Genomic DNA, 19,823 nt, shown 5'->3' on the forward strand with positions numbered 1-19,823 from the left:
CAGTACTCCCTGCTCACCGGGCAGCGTCAGCCCAGCACCGTCTGAGCAGGCACGGAACGCACCCAGGGAGCGGCTGCTTCCCTTCAGACCCCAGAGCCTCAGCTCGGTGCTGAACATGTCCCTGCCCTGAGCAGCAGCACAGGCTCCAGCTCGCCTTTATTCAGCCTTGCAAAGCTCACACACCAGAAGTTTTTCCAAGTCAGCAAAACCCAGGGCAGAAGCGAAGCTGAGCTGAGGTCACAGCTGGCAAGCAGGCACAAAATCAGACCCGTGCCCAGGTTTCTGAGTCTGTGACTTTATTAGAGAAGTCTTTACATCATGGTGGTGGCCCCGCTGAAGATATCTTACAAAATATTTAAAAAACCCTTTTTATTTGAAACCACAATTTTTAAAATCGTGTCCCACCCCCCCCCCCCCCCCCGAAAAGCAAGCTGGATTTAATTGTGGCTCCTTCTGAACAGGGAACAACAACAAAAAAATCCTCTTTAGAAAGGAGGGAGAATGATAACCACGCTGTAAACATGACACAGATGATGTGCCCCCCTTCTAGGTGAGGGACAGGTACTGGAGCCTGGCACACCCAGGGAGAGAACACAAACACAGTCTCCAGCCAGCCCTTGTCCCATTTAGGAACATCCCCTGGCATTCATTAACCTTCCATCAGCCCCCAGCCAGGTGTTAGCACATCTGGAAGGCACAATCCACGTTTTGGAGGTGGGGCAGGAACCCTTCCTGTGTTCACTAACAGAGACATCACTGCTGTGAAATCAGACTGGGTAACCTGGGATGGCCCAAAGAGACAGAGCCTTGCCAGCCTGCAGGAAGTTTGTAAATATGGATTAGGAGCTGTAAAAGTGTAGGGAATGCACTCCCCAGATCCAGAGTTAAAGGCCTGGGGGCTGCCTCCTTCAGCCCAGTACCTAGAAGTGAGGCACATCACACACCACCTTTCCCTGAAATGCCAGTAAATCAACAGAGGGGACTCAAAAATAGCAACTTTTTTCTTATATTTTCTTTCCCTTTTTTTTAAGCAGGAATATTTTTTTTTTCTTGCTAAAGAAACAGATCTAAAACAAACAATGTTGTCCAGAAAAAAATCCTTAAGTGCTGCCTTACACCTTTGGGTTGTGTAAAGAAGAAGGTGCTGCCAGTGAGGTCCCTGACCCCTCCCCAGCTCTGTGCTCCCATTCCCACCCAGCAGCTCAGCCAAGCCCTGCCTTGTGCAGCAGGAGGGGACAGAAAGGACAGAGGACCTGCTCTGCCACTCTGCCACCACTCCCAGCCAGGAGAACCATCCAAAAAGCTGTGGCACATCACAGGGAGATGAGGCATCAGTGGACGAGGAGGTGCTGGGAGCAACAAGCCCCGTTTGCATCTCCTCTTCCCTTGTCCCACTGCTCCCCCCAAACGATGCTGTGCAGCCATCACCCTCTGGCCAGGCTGCCTCACCCACATGCCCCACACAGGAGAAGACTGGAAATCCAGCCCCAAGCACCTGTGTGATCACGAGAGCTCTGGCTGTAACACCCTTGACCCCCGCTCATCCCCAAGGCACCTGACAGTGACAGCCACTGTGTCACCGCAGGACCGAGCGCTGTCCCCAGCGTCCCCTCTGCACCTGCACGGCCTCAGAACCAGAGCCTGCAGCAGCTGGGCAGTGCAACCAGCCCAAAGCCAGCCTCTGAGAACAGAGTTAGTGCCACGGGGGCTGTGGTGCCACTGGTCACAGCAGAGGAAGAGCAGGAGCATCTTTGGGAGCACACCCAGACCCTTTCTGCACAGGCTGTGTGGGGAGCAGGAGGAAAGAAAAAACCCAGCCCTCCCTAGGCAAAAAACCCCCAAATCTCTGTCCCTCTGTGGCAATAAAAGGGCCGTGGTGGAGAGGGGTAAGTGTAAGGCCAGGGTGAGATTAAGACAATGCCAGAGCTGCTGTGCCCCAGGCCAGGCCCCACAAAGGACTGGGACAGGAGCAGCCAGGGTGGAGAGGGAGGTGACAGCCCTGCCCCAGGGGCTGTTTCTCCTGACCAGAGTGGGCACTGCTCCAGTCTGAGCTGACAAACCCAGTGAGCACCAGGCTCACCCCGGAAGCATCCAGCCATCAGTGCAAGTACAATCCAGAGGGGCTCCTGCCCCAAATCCCAGCCTGGAGCTCCTGGGAGAGCCACCCCAAGTTCCAGCCGGCGTCCCTCAGCGCAGAGGCCACGTTTATCCCAGGCAGGAGGGTGCTGAGGTGACAAGGGGCTGCTGAGAGGCTCTTCCCAGTCCAAGCTGTCCCCTGCAGGCCAGGAGGACACGGCCAGTCCCAGCTGGTGGCCTGCCAGGTGTTACAAGCTCTCTGAGGAGCTGAAGGGGACGAACTTGGCGTGTTTGGATGGCGACACTGGCACCTGTCCATCGGCCTCCTCGCTCAGCTTGAAGAACATCTCCTGCTCACGCTTCTTCTGGTTCAGCTCATCCTCCAGGGCCTTGAGCAAAGAGAACAACACAAGAGCTGGGTTTGAGATGGCTCTGGAGCTATGGGCACTGTCCCCTCCAGCCAGCCAGGACACCCTGCTCACAGCCCCACCTTCTTCCGTGGTCTCAGCTTGTCCCTCCACTCCTTCATGTGCTGGTTGTGGTTCTCATCCAGGGACTTCAGCTTCTGGGTTTCGTGCTCAATCAGGAGGTGACACTTCTCGTTCTGAAAACACATCAGCAAACACAACACCTGTCAGCAGCTGGAACTGTACAGCCAGTGGTCAGATGTTGGATTAAGCTCTTTTCTGACTCAGGGATGGGGTAACTGAGAGGTGTTTTAAAAACTTTTATTCCATTTCCAGTCTCACATGAAGGGTGAGACAATGCAGATTATAATTCATGCTATTACAATCAGAAGCTAATTATTTCTTAATTATAATACATTATAAATATTTCTTGGCTTATCAGCTTTAGTTAAATCTATTTCTTACAGTCAAACAGGATTTGTTGTGGGCAGAGACATTCAGAACTCTGAGCTCCACATTTAGACCCAATGTCTTGGGCACACACATTCAGAACTCTGAGCTCCACGTTTAGACCCAATGTCTTGGGCAGAGACATTCAGAGCTCTGAGCTCCATATTTAGACCCAGTGTCTTGGGCAGAGACATTCAGAACTCTGAGCTCCACGTTTAGACCCAATGTCTTGGGCAGAGACATTCAGAACTCTGAGCTCTGCATTTAGACACAGCAACAAAACCCTCTCAAGGCAAGAGCAAGGGGACATCAACCCTTGAGAGTCCTCTGCAGGCACCCCTCCAGAGGCTGAGCCCTGCACAGGCAGCTCTGGCAGCCCAAGCCATGAGGGATGAGTACCTGGAGGTGCTGGAGCTCGCTGGTGTTGCTCTCACACTGGGCCTGCATGTCCTTCATCTGCGACTCGTGCTTCTGCTGCTGGTGCAGCCGCTCTGCCTTCTGCCTCTTCTCCTCCTGCAGAGCAAACTGGCAGAGGGAAAAGCAACGTGTAGGCAGCATTGCCCTGGCCTCTGGGGCTGCCTGAGAGACCAGCCCAGCTTCCATTATTGCACAGGAAAGGAGGAATTTGTGTTGCTTTGTCACAGTGGAGGCAGCGCTGGAAACCACACGCAACGCCACAAAACAGAGCCCTCCAACCCAGCAGTAAGTTAAACTCTGGCATTTGGGGAAATGCACCTTTCTCCCCCCCCACCAAGCCAAGCCTCAGCTCCTGGTGCCTTTTCAGGCCCTGACCTGTTTGATCTTCTCCCTCTGCTCGGAGGCGCTGCCGCTGGAGTGGATGTGGAGGCTCTTCTTGTACATGGCCATGCGGGTCTTGCCCTCGCTGCGCTGGATTTTGGGCAGCCGGGCCCTCTCCTGCTGCTGCCTCACCTTCAGCTGCTCCAGCATGCGCTGGTTGTAGCGCTGCATCTGCTCCCTCTCCTGCAGGCACACGGGGCTCAGAGGGAGGGACACCTCCCCAGAGCCCTGAGCAGGACAGGGGAGCTGCAGGGCACATTTGGGAATAGCCTGGAGGTGGCTGGTGACACTCCAGAGGGATAAGAGGAGATGGCAAGGACTGAACGTGCTGGGAAAGCAGAGGAGAAGGGGCTGGAAGTGCCAATCTTCACTCCATGCTCTGGGAATCAACCATGCCAAATCCTGGGCAGTGGCAGATTTCCAGAAAAGCCCCCCAGAATTCCCAACTTCTTGCACATTAAATGCACACAACAGAGAGCACATACCCCAGGCAAGAAGGCTTCATTGCCTTCTTGACACCAGCTGTACTCTGGTTATTTTTCACTAATAATGACCAAGCCCTTTAACTCCCAACCCACCCTTAGAATTACAGAATTCACAGAATTACAGAATATTCTGAGTTGGTCCCATAAGGATTGAGTCCAGCTCTTAAGTGAATAGGCCATATAGGGACTGAACGCACAGCCTTGGTGATTTTCCCCCTTTCAGCCTGGAAGGGAAACACCCAAGGACACCTGGACACTTTGCTGACCCACACCAGTGTAGGGGGGTGTAAATCCTTCACCTTCTCGTGCTTCCGGAGCAGCTCGTGCCTCTGGAGGAAATACTGGTCCTTCAGCTGCTGCTTGATGAGCTGGTGCTTCTCCTGCTGCTGGCGCTCCTCCAGATCCCAGATGGAAGCTTCTCGGTCTGTGGGGAGGAGAAGGAGCAGGAGATCACCCACCCTGGTCACACAAAGTGTCCCGAGCTCGAGAGACCCCTGTGCACACCAACAGCACAGCAGATGTTGGGGGTGATCATTCACCTCCTGTTTTCCATGAGAAATTGGTTGCAAACCATATTGGAACCTGATTTCTTGCAATTATGAAGCCTAATTGGTTCGTATTTGTAAAGCACTTTGAAGATTAAAGCACTAAGTATTATTATTGTTAAACATTTAGACAGGACCTGGCAAGGCTGGTTTTTTCCACATCCCATCCTGCCAGCTTGCAGCTCTGTCACAGCATCTGCTGCGTGGGAAGAGCCAGGGCTGGGTAAAGCCATGGCTGCAGCACTCCCTCCCCTCCCTCCCAGCCTTTGCCACCCACCTCTCATCAGCTGCTGCTTCTTGTTGAGGCACTCACGCTCCTTGTCACAGATCTCTCTTTTGTTCTGGGCAATGATGTTCTTCATGGCCTGCTCCAGGTCCTCCTTCTGCTTGGCCAAAAACTCCTGTTCCTGTTAATAAAGCAGCAGTGCCACCACGAGCTCTCCTTCTGCTGCAGCTTGGGAAGCAGCTGCTGGTGTTTCAGAACCTGCCAGTCCCTCCAGCAGGAAGGATGCTTTATTCTGCTGCACATTTCCCAGTCTTGGGACTGGGGGGATGTTCCCTGAGTCTCACCATGGTTTGTTTTTTCTGGGTGAAGTCGTCCATCTTCGCCTTCAGGTTCCCTTTGCGCTGCTGCCGTGGCAGCTTCTCAACCTCGTTCTTCACCTGTGGGGAGGAAATTAAATTTCCCTGCAGGGCACTTTAGGGAAAGTGCCTACCTCCAGTCACTGAACGGCTCAGGAATCACTCAAAAGGCCCTCAGGAATCACCCAAAAAACCTCAGGAATCACCAAAAAAAACCTCAGGAATCATCCAAAAGGCCCTCAGGAATCACCCAAAAAACCTCAGGAATCATCCAAAAAACACCTCAGGAATCACCCAAAAACCTCAGGAACTACCCAAAAGCACCTTAGGAAACACCCAAAAACACCTCAGGAATCATCCAAAAAGACCTCAAGACTCACCCAAGAGCACCTCAAGAATCACCAAAAAAACTTCAGGAATGACCCAAAAGCACCTCAGGAACCACCGAAAAACACCTCAGGAATCACCAAAAAAACCTCAGGAAACACGCCAAAACACCTCAGGAATCATCCAAAAGGCTTTCAAGAATCACCCAAAAACCACCTCAGGAATCACCCAAAAACCACTTCAGGAATCACCAAAATAGGGCCTCAGGAATCACCCAAAAACCACCTCAGGAACCACCCAAAATCAAGACTTTCCCCATAAAACACTTCCCTCTCAAGTCCTGCCACGAGAAATGCTGAACTTCTCAGGAAGAAAGAGGTGCAGGACATCACCTTCCTTCCCTCCCTCCCATGCACAAACTTTCACCTCCTTCTTCATCTGCTTGAGCTGCTCCAGGAAGCGCGCGTGGTCGCGCTCCTGCTCCAGGCGGATGCGCTTGGCCTCCTCGCGCCGCCGCAGCCCGTGCTCCTGCTCCATCCTCTCAATCTGCTGCTTCTGCTGCCTCTCCAGGTTCTCCAGCTCCGTGTCGTAGAACTTCTTCTTTGCCTGCCCAGGAAAGAGGGTTAGGGTTAGGGTTAGGGTTAGGGTTAGGGTTAGGGTTAGGGTTAGGGTTCTCGCTTCGTTGCGTTCCGAAAGTTTAAAAAGAAAAGTGAAAAGAGGAAAAAATAAAAGGGGGGTGGGCAGGGGGTTGTTCTTGCTTGGGTTGAGCCTCTTTAGAGAGGAGGGAAACTTCCAACCAACACCTCATGAAGTTTGGAGCTCTGTGCTCCAACACTGAGTCTCTTTACAGAGGAGGGAACGTCCAACCACCACCTCACAATGTTTGGAGCACCTTGAGCCTCTTTAGACAGGAGGGAAACTTCCAACCAATGCCTCACAAGGTTTGGAGCTCTGTGCTCCAACATTGAGCCTCTTTACAGAGGAGGGAAACCTTCCAACTGATACCTCACAACGTTTGGAGTACACTGACCCTCTTCACAGAGAAAGGAAACTTCCAACCAACACCTCACAGTGTTTGGAGCTCTATGCTCCAACATTGAGCCTCTTTAGGGAGGAGGAAAACTTCCAACCAACACCTCACAATGTTTGGAGCACACTGAGCGTCTTCACAGAGAAAGGAAACTTCCAACCAATGCCTCACAGTGTTTGGAGCTCTGTGCTCCAACATTGAGCCTCTTTACAGAGGAGGGAAACTTCCAACCAATGCCTCACAACGTTTGGAGCTCTGTGTTCCAGCACTGCCCCTGTGCCATGGAAGGAGAAGATCTTTAAGGTCCCTTCCAACCCACACCATTGTGTGATTAGCTACAATATTATTTTACTTCAACAGAAGGGACCAAATGTGTGAGGCCAGTTTATTCAATTTACACTCCAAGCCTTGCCAGATTTCCTGCTGTCACACTCAGGCCATGCTGCTTTCTTATTTAAAGGTTTTTTTTTTTTTCCTGTGAATTACAACAGCACTGTAAACATAAACTGTTTCTCACAGTATCCATGAACAGACATCAAAGAAAAGATCATTAAAGAGAGAAAGTCCAGAACAACCCTTTCCCTGCTACACCCTGCCAGCAAAGGCTGCCAGTGCTTCCCAGGGTGCTTAATGCCCACAAAACCTCCATCCTCCATCCATGCTTCAAAGCCCAAAGGGGTTCCTGTGATGCCCTGGGCTGTTGCAACCCGGAGAGCATCCCTGAGTTGGGCTCCCAGCTGATTCCCAGGGTTTTCCCTGCCCTCCTACCATCATCTCCTGCTCGAAGCGCCGCAGCATCTGCTCCTGCTGCAGCTGGTGCTTGCTGTTCAGCTGGGCCTGGTTCCTGTGCTCCTCCTTCTGCAGCAGACGCAGCTCCCGCAGCTCCTGGCGCCTGCAGAGGGGCAGGGGGGCACAGAGGTGCAGGGTCAGGCAAGCTCAGAGGGCAGGGATGGGCACATCCACAGGCAGAGTGTTTCAGCAGCAAGTGGAAGCTGCAGCCCACAGCACCCTGTGGGCAGGAGGGAGATCCCGGCTGCCTGATGTGCTCCAGGCTCTGGGAGCAGGATGCTGCTCATGGGAACTGCTGGAAAACCACCTGCTCCCACAGGTAAGGCCCTTTAGCATTCACAGCTTCCCAAACGAGCCCTGGCAAGGCTCCTGAGGGGGTTCTGCAGGCACTGGTGTCCCCCAGCAGCCCAAATACCCAAATACCCATTGTGCCAGCTGGGTTAGTGCTCACTGCTCCTCAAGTCCCAGTGATAGTGGAGCCCTGGACAATGTTAAAGACAGACTTTGAAAATGTTGGGCTTTGTGTTTTCTCAGATCACTGCACCTGCTTAAGCAGTATGATAAATGATATAATTGTTAGATGTGATGATTGTTTAGCAACTAAATATAATTATTGTATAATCATAAGAAGAATCATGAGAAACCATGTTAGAAATTTAAGGGGGGAACCATGAGAAGCTATGTTTAGCTGAAATCTGTGTATACAATAGAACAATATAAGTTTAATTATTAAACATGAAAGTTATGTAACGATAGAGTATAAAACACGTTCACCTCGAATGTATGGTCAGAGTCAGATTTGGGTAGAAACTACCCCAATTCCCAGAGCTCTTAAATAAAAAGCACCACATATAATTGCTTATGTGATTATGTGGTTTTGAATGCTAACACCAAGCTAGACTGCTCTGGCCTGGCCTCTGTGCTCTGTATCCATTCTTATTCACACCTGGGTGGCAAAAAGGGCATTTTTCCCAAATTCTGACCCATCCCTCCCCTCATCCAGCTCACCAGTAAATAAGCTCTGCTAATGAGCTTTTACATAAATCTGATACTGGGGCTAAGGAATAAGGCAGCCACAGGGACACAGTGTTTAGGATAAATTATCCTCTCAGGGAGTCCCCGAGAGCAGCACAAGGGAGCCTGGAATTGGGCATCAAATGAAACAATTTGTATTTTAATTATTTTAAGGGCCTTTTCATTTCAGTGCTAGAAACAGCAGCTCCTCTTTCTGAGGATAAGTCAGGGAGGTTTGAAAGCTGCAAGATCTGCAAAGGAGTCATCAAGCAGGGAGGATACACCCATGAATATTAAATAATGCTCCAGGAGTTTACAACTCCCTTGGCCATTCTGTTAATGAAGTCTGAGGAGATTTGAGAACAAAAGGGAGAGGAACATCTTGAGAAGATTTCCCAGCTAATTTCCACTGAGCCAGGCATCTGCAGCCCTGGGGACACGTTCAGGCATCCCCAGAGGACAGAGCCAGCCACAACAAACCTCCCCTTGTCACAGCCTTGCTGCATCTTGAGCTGAATCCCTCCTTCCCCTGCCCAAGCGGGACCAACACAACCAAGAGGATTTTAGGTCACCCCTGGATTAGCTCACGGAGAGGAAAACCCTGCTTCTCCTCCTTCCCAGCGCCCCACTTGCCTGAGGAACCTCATTTCTTCATCCTTCTTCTCGTCCTCGCTGATGATCTTGGAGGTGGTGACGCTCACCTCCACCCCGTCCACCACGAACTTGCGGGTGCGTTTCAGGGTCTTCTTCTGCAGCCGGGAGTCCTGGGGTGGCAGGGGGGAGAGGAGGGGCCCTGAAGCAGCTCCCCAGGGCTGCAAGAGCTGCACTGGGGCCCCCAGAGCAATTTTAGTGCCCTGCTATTCATGAGGAACATACAGAAGGAAGCCACACAGAGCACAAGCCATCAGTGAATTTGGAGATGCGGCCTGGCTACCAAAGCATGGAGCAGCAGCACTTCCACCCTGAAGAAACCTGACCCGCCTCCCAAAGACCCTTCCTCACCTTCCTCACATGGCTTACTCCCTGAAAAACCAAAAAAAAAACTCCTTCCCCTTCTCAAGGACCAACTCAGAGAGCAAATGCCACACGTGGCATCGTATGTGTGGCATCGTATTCCTCCTCCTCAAGGATTCCAGGTGTCCTGGAAAGGAGGAGGAGGAGGAGGAGGAAATTCCTGTGCAAGAGCACCACATTTCCAATCATTAGGGATTGCAGGCTGCTCTGGGGGATGTTGGCTCTCCAGCTCCCAGCAGGAGGTGGGGAAGGTTTTGCCAAGAAAGGTTTTCAGGCACGTTTCTGTGCCGGGAACCTCTCACTCATGCGGGCAGTGTGACAAAGATCTTGTGCAACACATCCCTCTGCCCCCTCAAGTCACAGCATTTCTTCTCCTGGAGCTCAGCAAATACCATTCCAGTTATTTTGCCTCTTCCTCGAAGCCCTGCTGACCTGGGCAGCTCCAGGCCAGGCATTCCCAGGCTCTAGGAAGCTTTAGCAAAAGCCAAGAAGCCTGGGAGGTCTTTGTGCAGTCCCTGCTGACACAAACCAGGCCAGATGCAGGGCAGGTTGGGAAAACTGAGAGGCACAAGCCCAGATGAGCTTTTCCCTGGGATCAGGAGTGCTAAGGAAGAGTAGCAGAGTGATGGACTATGGATAAACTTTAGGAAGCCCCATTTGGGGTTTCACCCTTGAGCAAGGACAAGTCAGGGCCATGGTGTGGTTACTGCACACAAAATAGACACAAGACATCAGACCTCCCCTAGGTTTCAGTGGCCTGGCACAGAAGAGGACACATGAACCTTCAGCAGCTCCACCAAGAGCTCCTCCTTCACCTGAGGACATGCCACATCCCCTGGCACAGCTGCACCCAGCCTGCTGTGCTGGCCTGAGCTCAGCTGGGACAGGCAGCATGCAAAACAAACCCTGGGAAGCTTTCCCTGGGGAAGGGTTCCTCCCTCCTGCACCTTCTCCAGCACCCTGTGGCACCGCTCTCACCTTGAGGGAGATGGAGCCACTCTCCCTGTTGAGGGACAGGTCAGCAGACAAGGAGATGGTGAGGTCCATGCTCTCAGAGGCCGAAGTGCTGCCGGAGTCTGAGTCCCTCTTGGAGCGGGGGAATGGCCCCAGGGGCTCCAGGCTTCCATTGGCCAGCTTCTCCTCACTGAAGTTCTCCAGGAAAACACTCTCTGGTCGCTCCACCATGCTCTTCCTCTCCCCCATGCTCTTCCTCTCTCCAAGGCTCTTCCTCTCCCCAAGGCTCTTCCTATCCTCGTTCTTCCCCTCCCCAATGCTCTTCCTCTCCTCAAGGCTCTTCCTCTCCTCAAGGCTCTTCCTCTCCTCCCTGCCTGGCCTGGGCTCCTTGTTCCCCTCCGTTGAGTTTCCCAAATGTCCTGGCTGCAGGATGATGTCCGGCTTGTCCTGGGTGGCCGAGGAGGCCGAGCTGGGTTTTGTGGAGTGGTTGCTCTCCGGTTTGTCACCGTCACTGCTCACCCCTTTGTCTGAGGCTTTGTGGCTCTGGCCCTCTGTGGTGTCCTTGCCAGTCCCCATGGAGCCGTTCAGGGCTTTGGGCAAGGATGAGTCTGGAGGTTTCTCCCCATCAAAGCTCAGCTGGCTCACCTCAGAGGGGTCCCTCTTGTGCTTCCCAGGGGGCTGCAAGGACAGGCAAGGGCAGATGTTGGCTTTGGCACCACCACTCAACACAACTGCAAGGACTACAAGGCACAGCAAGGTAACCCTGAACTGAACTGGCAGGGAATGTCCCTTTCAGGACATCTGCCCTGGGATGCTTCCATCCTTCCCCAGGTTTGCGGCCCCAAGGATCCTGGGGGGAAGGAAGAGGAGCAATGAAAAAGCCCCAGAACCTGCACATCCTTAAGAGGCAGCTGAGGAATTTGCACACCAAACTCCTTTTCCCATGGCTAACTCCACTGTGGAGGAGCCACTTTCCTTTGTGACAGAGGAGGGAGGTTGAGACACGTCCCCAAGCAGCCCTGAGGTGTCCCCTGCAAAGAGCCCAGCCCAGGGGCAGATGTGCCCAGCTCCCTCCTTGGGCTGGTGACCCCTCCATGTGCTGCTGGGTTTGCTTCCCTTCCAGTTTCTCCAGCCTGCAGCAGGGCTTACTTCCCTTTTTTTTTTTTTTTTCCCTTTTCCTTTTGTTTTTTAACCACTTATCATGAGCCCCTCCTGTGAGTGGGCACTGGACCATCCCATTATTTCTCCATGCCCTTGGCAGCCACCAAAACCCAGCCCCTCCCTGGCTGATCAACCACTTCCCCTCCACCTGACGTGACCCAAACCAGTTTTTGGAAGCTGAAAAAAGGTTCTTTCCCCCAGCACAGCCACGGTGGTGCAGCTGCTCACCGAGGCAGACTCTGAGGAGTCATCCTCCTCTGCTTCATCCCGACTGTCCTCGATCTCCTCCATCACCTCAGCCTTGGCCTCGGCCACCAGCTCCCGCAGGGCCCTGTTGCTGGTGACCTTGCTGACAAAGGGATGCTGAAAACCAAGCACAGGGAAAATGTCAGGTGGCCAAAGTCACACCCTGTGAGCCCAAGGAGGGCTTTGGGCTTTCAGAGACATGAGGGTTCCTTGCAGTGTCACTGGGATTTACCCGCACAGGAATTCACAGGAGAGAAGTTGGCTGAGCTTCAGGGCACACTGAACCTCAGATGCTCCCCAAAGCTGCTTTATGGCAGCAGCTCCCCCCAAAAAACAGCAGTGGGATTTAGACAAGGGACATCTGCCCACAGAATGTCACCATGAGCAGGGCAGGATCCCTGGGAGCAAAGAGAGCCTGGGGGAGGTTAAATTGGAATGGGGCTGGAATCACTCAGTGCTCACAGCACTGGGATCATCACTCAGTGCTCACAGCTGTGGGATCACTGCTCACAGCACTGGGATCACTCAGTGCTCACAGCACTGGGATCACTGCTCACAGCACTGGGATCACTCTGCTCACAGCACTGGGATCACTCTGCTCACAGCAGCTTCCAGTTTTTGCTGTGATTTTGGGAAGGGACAGGAGGAAAGGAATTGAATTTCAGTCAGGGCTAACCAGGCACAGCCCAAGCTGGCTGCCACAGGGGTGTTTTCAGGAGCTGCTTCTGTTCCAGATGGTGTCCACAGGTTGCTCCAAAGGGAAAAATATTGCTGATGCTTTTTGGACAGTTTTAGTGGCTGAAAAGTGCTATGAACTTTCTAAACAAGACAGAAATGATGTGAATCCAGTCTGGGATCACCAGTCTGGTCCCTACCTCCAGCAGCTGGGCAGCACTGGGCCGGGTCTCTGGGTTCTTGTCCAGCGCCTTCTTCAGGAAATCTCTGAACTCCAGGGACCTTCAAACACAGCTGGTGGTGAGAAACTCAGCACAGGAAAGGCCTCAAATAGCAGAGGGATCAGCTTGATCCCTCAGCAGGTTCTGCCCCAGCTTGCAACTGGCCATAATCAGCATTTTGCTCCCATGGGAAACCCTGTGCTCAGTAATTCTGATTGTTTGTATGAGAAGCAGTAACAGGGCCAGGTCAGGGACCAGGTTTTGCCTTTTCCTGTGCTGGCAGCAGATGGTGGGGACTGAGCCCATACCCCTGTGCACCAGGCATGGGCAGAGGCAGGGCAGGACACAGCAGCTGTCCCCCAAGGGAGCCCATGGCAGCAGCAGCTGCTTGGGGACAAGGAGCCATCCCCAGAGCCCCAGTGTGCAGGGTGGCTGTGAAGGAGCAGGAACCCCATAGGAGGGCACCCTCAGCCTGCAAAGTGCAGCTCTGAGCTGCAGAGTGTGGCCTTATGTCACTTGTGGGCAGCTCCAGAGGCAGCTCCCACCCTGGCTGCTGCCTGTGACAATCCCTGGGACTGCTGTGACTCCAGGCCTCTGCCAGTCATTCGCTGCTGGCTCACCTGCGGCAGCTTTTATGATTTAGAAATAAATAAATTAATTAAATAAATAAATAAATAAATAAATAAGTAAATGGAAATTAGTGGCTTGTTTTCTTTAAATTAACTGTCTATTTTTCCTTTACGTGAAGAAATGGCTTTCCAGACTTCAGGGAAAGCAATTCTGGAGCTCTTGGCCATCTCCAGCTTTAGAGAAAAATCTGCCTTTCATACACACGGGTTGTTTTGAGAACAGCCAAGGGGTCACCCCTGGTTCTGGGGGGTCTGTGGGTGAGCAGCAGCTCTCCCTGTGCTGCCTGGACACTGAGAGCACAGTGTGAGCATCCTGCCCTCAGCCAGCATTGCCTCCCCAGCCCCCTGCGCACAGCTGGAGCTGGAACACAGCTAAACCCCGACCCAAATGAAGGAAAACTGCTAAAGCCAACTGGTTTTTCCTGCTGTGTGAGCTGGGAGGTGCCCCTGGGCTGCCCCCTCACCATTTGGAGGGGCAGCTGAGCGTGGGTGGGTCGGACTTGGCGATCTTCAGCAGGACCCTCATGGGGTTCAGCTCGTGGTGGGGGGGCTCAATCTGAGCCATCTCGATCAGGGTGATGCCCAGGGACCAGATGTCAGCCTTGTAGTCGTAGGGAGTGTCCTTCATGGTCTCACACATCACCACCTCCGGGGCCATCCTGCGAGGGGCAGAGCGGGGCCGGGGTGAGGCCTGGCAGCAGCAATGAAATAACCCACAAATAACCCACAGTGCTGCAGGAAACACAGCTCTTCCCCCCAGCTCCGGGCTTCAGAAGCAGCAGCATCTTTTCCACGGGGTGCAGCCCCCTCCCTGCTCCCCAGAAAACCCCCAGGCCGTTGACATCTGGCGCGGATGTTGCCTCAGAGCATCAATTAATCCCCGCAATTCCACTCCTCCAGCAAGCTGGGGCGATTTAGAGGTTGTGCTTCTGGGGCAGGGACTCGTCCCCATGTGCTTGGAGTGGCTTCAAAGCCCATCTCAGCCCCGGGATGGGGGGAGCACCCTCGTGTGACCCTCGCTGCAAGCCTGGAGCACTGCGACCCCTCTGCAGCGCACGGGCTGCTCGCAGCTCTGCTCAGGCAGGGAAAAACCTTGAAGTGTGCAAGAAAATGGCCAAGAATCCTCATGCAGATCCTCCCACCCTAAGGCAGCGTGGCCCAGCACGCCCCAAAGCTTCAGAGCAAACCTGGTGTTCAGGAATGAAGCCCTTCAGGAGCGGGGGACTCACCAGTAAGGGGTCCCAATGAAGGAATCTCGCTTCTGCAGGGTTTTCACGTTCTTGGCAGACACCCCAAAGTCAGCTGCAAAGAGCAATAACATTAGAGGCTGGAGGAAAGCTGAAAAACCCTTCTGAGTTAGCACACTTGGCTGAGACACAGACTGGAAAGCAAACAACACACACTGATGTCACGGGGCTGTGTCCTCTGAGCCGAGCATCAGGAATTCAGCTTGGTTTGGGCTACATGACCCCCAGGGTTTTCCTCTCCCATGTGCTATAAAACAGGCACAACAACCCCCTCCTGCCAAACTTTACACGTCTGTGAGGAAATGGAGCTCTTTGCTGCAAAAAAAAAAAGCAGCTCCATGGCTGATTTCATTATTATTTCCTAGCAAAAAGCCTGATTTTAGAGCAGAAAACCCAAATTGCTGTTACATTCCTCCATAGCAGATTTCATTATTATTTCAGAGCAAAAAGCCTGATTTTAGAGCAGAAAACCCAAAGTGCTGTTACATTCCACCACAGCAGATTTCAGGATTTATTTCCTAGCAAAAAGGCTGATTTTAGAGCAGAAACCCCAAACTGCTGTTCCATTCCTTCTCTCCCAGCCACTGCAAGATGCCTCTCCCTGATTTTGTCCCATCTGAGCTCAGCCCAAATGGAAGCGGTCAGACCTGGAGGGGGCCCAGAGCCCAGCCCAGGTGGGTTTGCTCTCTGGGACAGCCCTGGGGGCAGCTGGAGGAGCTGTCACCCATGCCCAGCCTGAGCTCAGGGTGTCCCTGCCTGTCCTGCAGACAAATCCAGCCTCTCCTCCCCCAGTTCAGCTCCAGAGCAGAGCGAGCTGGCAAAGGAACCCTTTGGCAAGGCTGCCCCTGTCACCACCAAAGCTGCTGTGCAGATAAGAGGAATTGCTCCAGCTCCCAGCCCTGCCAGCTGGCAACCCTGCTCAGGATGCTCAGCAGGCCAAAACCCACAGAAATCGGGTTCAGAGAGGGATTAAATAAACCCAGGGAGGAGAAATGCATCAGGGGGTCTGAGCTGGCTGTGCCCTGGGGGCTGCAGCTCCATTTGCCTTTCCATGGAATAAAACCTTCCCCTCCTTGTGCAGAGGAGCATCCCTCAAGGCCAGCACACTCAGGGACACCCAAACCCTGCAAATGCAGCTCCAGCTGTCCCTGGGGAGGCAGCAGAGGAGCATCCCTCAATGCCAGCACACTCAGGTGTGGTATTTTCTGGGGTCCCCCATGGCAGGAAGGAATGAATCTGACTCCATGTTCTTAGAAGGCTGTTATGGTATGGTATATTAAAAATATATTATATTATATTAAAATATATTATATTAAAAATATATTATATTATATTAAAAATATATTATATTACATTGAAAATATATTATATTACATTGAAAATATATTATATTACATTAAAAATATATTATATTATATTATATTATATTATATTATATTATATTATATTATATTATATTATATCATACATGCTATACTAAACTATACTAAAGAATAGAGAAAAGATACAGACAGAATGCTAGAAGATAATACTGAAAAACCTATGACTCCTTCCAGAGTCCCAACACAGCTGGCTGTGATTGGTCATGAAGTCAAAACAACTCACAGGAAACCAATCCAACAACCACCTGTTGGTAAACAAATGTCCAAACCACATTCCAGAGAGCAGCAAAACACAGGAGAAGCAAAGCAGGTAATTATTGTTTTCCTTTTTCTCTGAGGCTTCTCAGCTTCCCAGGAGAAGAAATCCCGGTGAAGGAATTTTTCAGAAAATATGACAGTGACACTCAGGGACACCCAAACCCTACAGATGCAGCTCCAGCTGTCCCTGGGGAGGTGCCAGGGACTGACTCACCCAGCTTGATGTCCCCATCCTGGGTGAGGAGCACGTTGCCAGCCTTCAGGTCCCTGTGGATGATCCTTTTGCTGTGCAGGTAGTGCAGAGCTTCCAACATCTGGCGGCAGATCACCTGGATCTGGGGCTCAGTCAGGCCCCTGTCCAGCTCTGCAGGGAGGGACAGGGGGGTCAGACAGGACAGGGATCAAGGGATGCTCACCTGAGCAGCAGGAAGGGCCAGGCTACCCAGCAGGACATGGCAAAGCCACTGTCCCTGTGTCAGAGCAGCAGGGGATGATGGAAAGCAGCTTGTAAAGGTGATTTATTCCCTGAGGCAACACTTGCAGCAGGATTTCCACCTCTTGGAGCTGCTGGGAATGCTCACTGGGACAGTGGGGGAGAGGATGAGGAGGAGGAGCCAGAAATGCTTGGGATGGGGTCAGAACTCCAAATTCCCTGACAATTTGGGGAGGCAGACATGCTTCTGTGAGAGGAGGGAGCTGCACTGGCTCAGCACAGGCAAGAAGCCCAGGGAAAGGGGGCCCAGGGAATGGTCCCTGCTGTGGGGGTGCAGTGCAGCCCCCCAAACATCCCCAGGGACACACAGCACTTCCCAAAGGAACAGGACTGAAATGCTCAGCAGGGTTATCCACAGCCACTGCTCTGAGCTGCTGGTTTGGGTAGCACCAGAGTTCAAGGAGTGCCTGGACACTCTCAGGCACGTGATGGGTTCTTGAGGCTGTCCTGTGCAGGGCCAGGAGCTGGGTTTTGTGTGTCCTTCCCAGCTCAGGATGCTCTGTGATTCAGTGATGCCATTTCTGGTGCTCACAGGGACAGGAGTGACCTCCCTGGGGAGGAGCAGAGGAGCATCCCTCAATGCCAGCACACTCAGGTGTGGTATTTTCTGGGGTCCCCCGTGGCTGGAAGGAATGAATCTGACTCCATGTTCTCAGAAGGCTGATATAATATACTGAACTAATATTATATATATTTATATTATATTAGTTCAGTATATTTATAGTTATATTATATATATATAACTTATAATATATATATTATATATATATATAACTTATATTATATATATATAACTTATATTATATTATATATAATATATATAACTATATATTATATATAGTTATATTATATTATTATATAGTTATATATATAGTTATATTATATAGTTCAGTATATTTATATATATAATATTAGTTATATATAACTATATATATAGTTATATAATTTTATATAATTATATTAATATATAATTATATATAATATATAATTATAATTGTATATATTATAATAATATATAACATATATTACATATATTAATTATAATAATTATAATAATTATAATAATTATAATTATATATATATTATATATATATATATAATTATATACTAATATAATATAATGAACTCTGAGCTCTGCTGGGCCACCTCCACCAGGCCAGGGTGAGAGCTCTGCAGAGCATCACCCCCCTCCAGATGGGCAGCATCTCCTGAGCTGCCCTCCCTCCCTCAGCAGGGCCTCTGCAGAGCAGATCCCTCCTCCAGAAGGGCTCAGCCAGCACCAGATGGGGCTGATGGAGGGACCCCAGCAACTGGGCCAGATGTTTGCTCAGAGCAAGGACCTTCACCACGGCCTGGGGCTGCTGGCTCAGCCACTTTGCTCCTCCTCTCCTCACCAATGTCTCCCCTGCTCTGGGAAAAGATGACGATTTTCACCCTCCATCTGGCAAAAAGAAGTTCCAGTGGGCCATGGGTTTTGTACATAAGATTTTGAAGGGCAAACCCCAGCTGCAGGTGGGGATGGGAGGGGTGGACCAGGCAGCATTCAGCATTTCTGGAATTCTGGGATTTACTAATTCTGGATTTACTAATTCTGGGAGCATTCCTGAGCTCCAGCTCCTCCCCACCCTCACTCAGGGGTCACAGAGCTACAGCCAGGCTGCTCTCTCATGGTTTTCTCTGCTGCCCCTGCCAGGTCCTCCTGAGAGGAGCCAGGAATGCTCAGGAGCGTTTTTGTGTCCCAAGAGATGGGTAAAACCCCGCTGCTGAGGTTTCCCATGGGAAGGCATCACTCCCTCCAGCACTTCAGGAAAGGTATTTCTTCATGCAGTGATTTGGAGCAGCTTTAGAGTTCCTTAAAGGAGGGATGAGGTTTAAGGGCTGAGTTAAAGATGATAAATTCGGGAATAAAAAGCAAGTGAGGCCTTTGGAGGGATCAGGGCTGACAAGGAGTAACCCCCAGGGAGATGTGGCTCTGTCCCAGGGCCCTGGCAGGGTGGTGTCAGTGTCACATCTGCTGCCCCCAGCCAGGGCTCTTTTGGGGTGCAGCCACCATCCATGCTCCCAGCAGCTCTCTCTGCGAGGGAGGGAGGGAGGGAGGAGTTGGGAGAGGGGAGATTGCTGCAAACTGCAGCTCAGCAGAGCTCTGTGTGCCTCACAATGCCTGATACCACATAGAAAAGTCAGCAAGAGCAGCTGGGGAAATTCACCTTGACAGGAACCCAGCTTCAACATCTCAGCCTGCTGGGAGCTGTGGGAACGGGATCCCAGTGCCCCCAGCAGACAAACATTGAAATTCAGCTTTCCCCTGCAGCCAGACCCTCCCCTGTCCCCACCCCTGCTGATCCCAGCAGCTTTAAACCACAAAAGGACATTAAAATAGCCCAAAAACTCCCCCAGAGCTGCCACACCTTCTGCTGAGGGGATGGAAACAGGCAAACCCCTGGGAGAGAAAGGGCAGCGGTGGCACCCATGCCTGCCGTGTGTCTGAGGGCTGCCCCTGGTGCCAGGGGGCTGGAAATGCCCAGGGGGCACAGCTGCACTCACCCAGCATGGTGGCATGGTGGCATGGTGGCATGGTTGGAATGGTGGCATCCCACCCCTGTCACCTGCTGGAAATGCCCAGGGGGCACGGCTGCACTCACCCAGCATGGTGGCATGGTGGCATGGTGGCATGGTGGCATCCCACCCTTATCTCCCCTGTCACCTGCTGGAAATGCCCAGAGGGCACGGCTGCACTCACCCAGCATGGTGGCATGGTTGGAATGGTGGCATCCCACCCCTGTCACCTGCTGGAAATGCCCAGGGGGCACGGCTGCACTCACCCAGCATGGTGGCATGGTTGGAATGGTGGCATCCCACCCCTGTCACCTGCTGGAAATGCCCAGGGGGCACGGCTGCACTCACCCAGCATGGTGGCATCCACGGCCCCGCCCGGGCAGAACTCGATCATGATCTGGGGGGCAAAGAGAGGGTTAAGGTCAGGCTGGGTCCCACTGGGCGAGGGGAGGGGAGCAGAGCTGGGCTGGATTCCCTGCCCTGT

At 52.1% G+C, this 19,823-nt stretch overlaps 1 protein-coding gene across 2 annotated transcripts in view; it reads right to left on the bottom strand.

Annotated features, from left to right (window-relative positions):
- Positions 1-279: 279 nt before the first annotated feature.
- The window catches only part of STK10 (serine/threonine kinase 10), a 44,649-nt gene continuing 25,105 nt past the window's right edge, over positions 280-19,823 (bottom strand). The window contains exons 3-19 of one of the 2 annotated variants that reach the window (XM_071443598.1): positions 19,688-19,736; positions 16,505-16,654; positions 14,633-14,705; positions 13,868-14,062; positions 12,754-12,835; positions 11,861-11,995; positions 10,496-11,149; positions 9,137-9,267; positions 7,469-7,592; positions 6,097-6,276; positions 5,332-5,424; positions 5,039-5,168; positions 4,516-4,640; positions 3,726-3,914; positions 3,333-3,458; positions 2,567-2,680; positions 280-2,465 (exon numbers count right to left, since the gene is read on the bottom strand). In XM_071443598.1, coding sequence (XP_071299699.1) covers positions 2,325-2,465; positions 2,567-2,680; positions 3,333-3,458; positions 3,726-3,914; positions 4,516-4,640; positions 5,039-5,168; positions 5,332-5,424; positions 6,097-6,276; positions 7,469-7,592; positions 9,137-9,267; positions 10,496-11,149; positions 11,861-11,995; positions 12,754-12,835; positions 13,868-14,062; positions 14,633-14,705; positions 16,505-16,654; positions 19,688-19,736 — 2,691 coding nt within the window. In that variant the 3' untranslated portion in view covers positions 280-2,324. Of the gene's footprint in view, positions 2,466-2,566; positions 2,681-3,332; positions 3,459-3,725; positions 3,915-4,515; positions 4,641-5,038; positions 5,169-5,331; positions 5,425-6,096; positions 6,277-7,468; positions 7,593-9,136; positions 9,268-10,495; positions 11,150-11,860; positions 11,996-12,753; positions 12,836-13,867; positions 14,063-14,632; positions 14,706-16,504; positions 16,655-19,327; positions 19,337-19,687; positions 19,737-19,823 lie in introns of those variants that run through there. The other variant, XM_071443599.1, reaches the window with a different exon arrangement.

Source organism: Agelaius tricolor, unplaced genomic scaffold (assembly GCF_023055355.1).
Source record: "Agelaius tricolor isolate 1412-34295 unplaced genomic scaffold, bAgeTri1.0.p SCAF_18, whole genome shotgun sequence".
In the NCBI taxonomy this organism is placed as follows: domain Eukaryota; kingdom Metazoa; phylum Chordata; class Aves; order Passeriformes; family Icteridae; genus Agelaius; species Agelaius tricolor.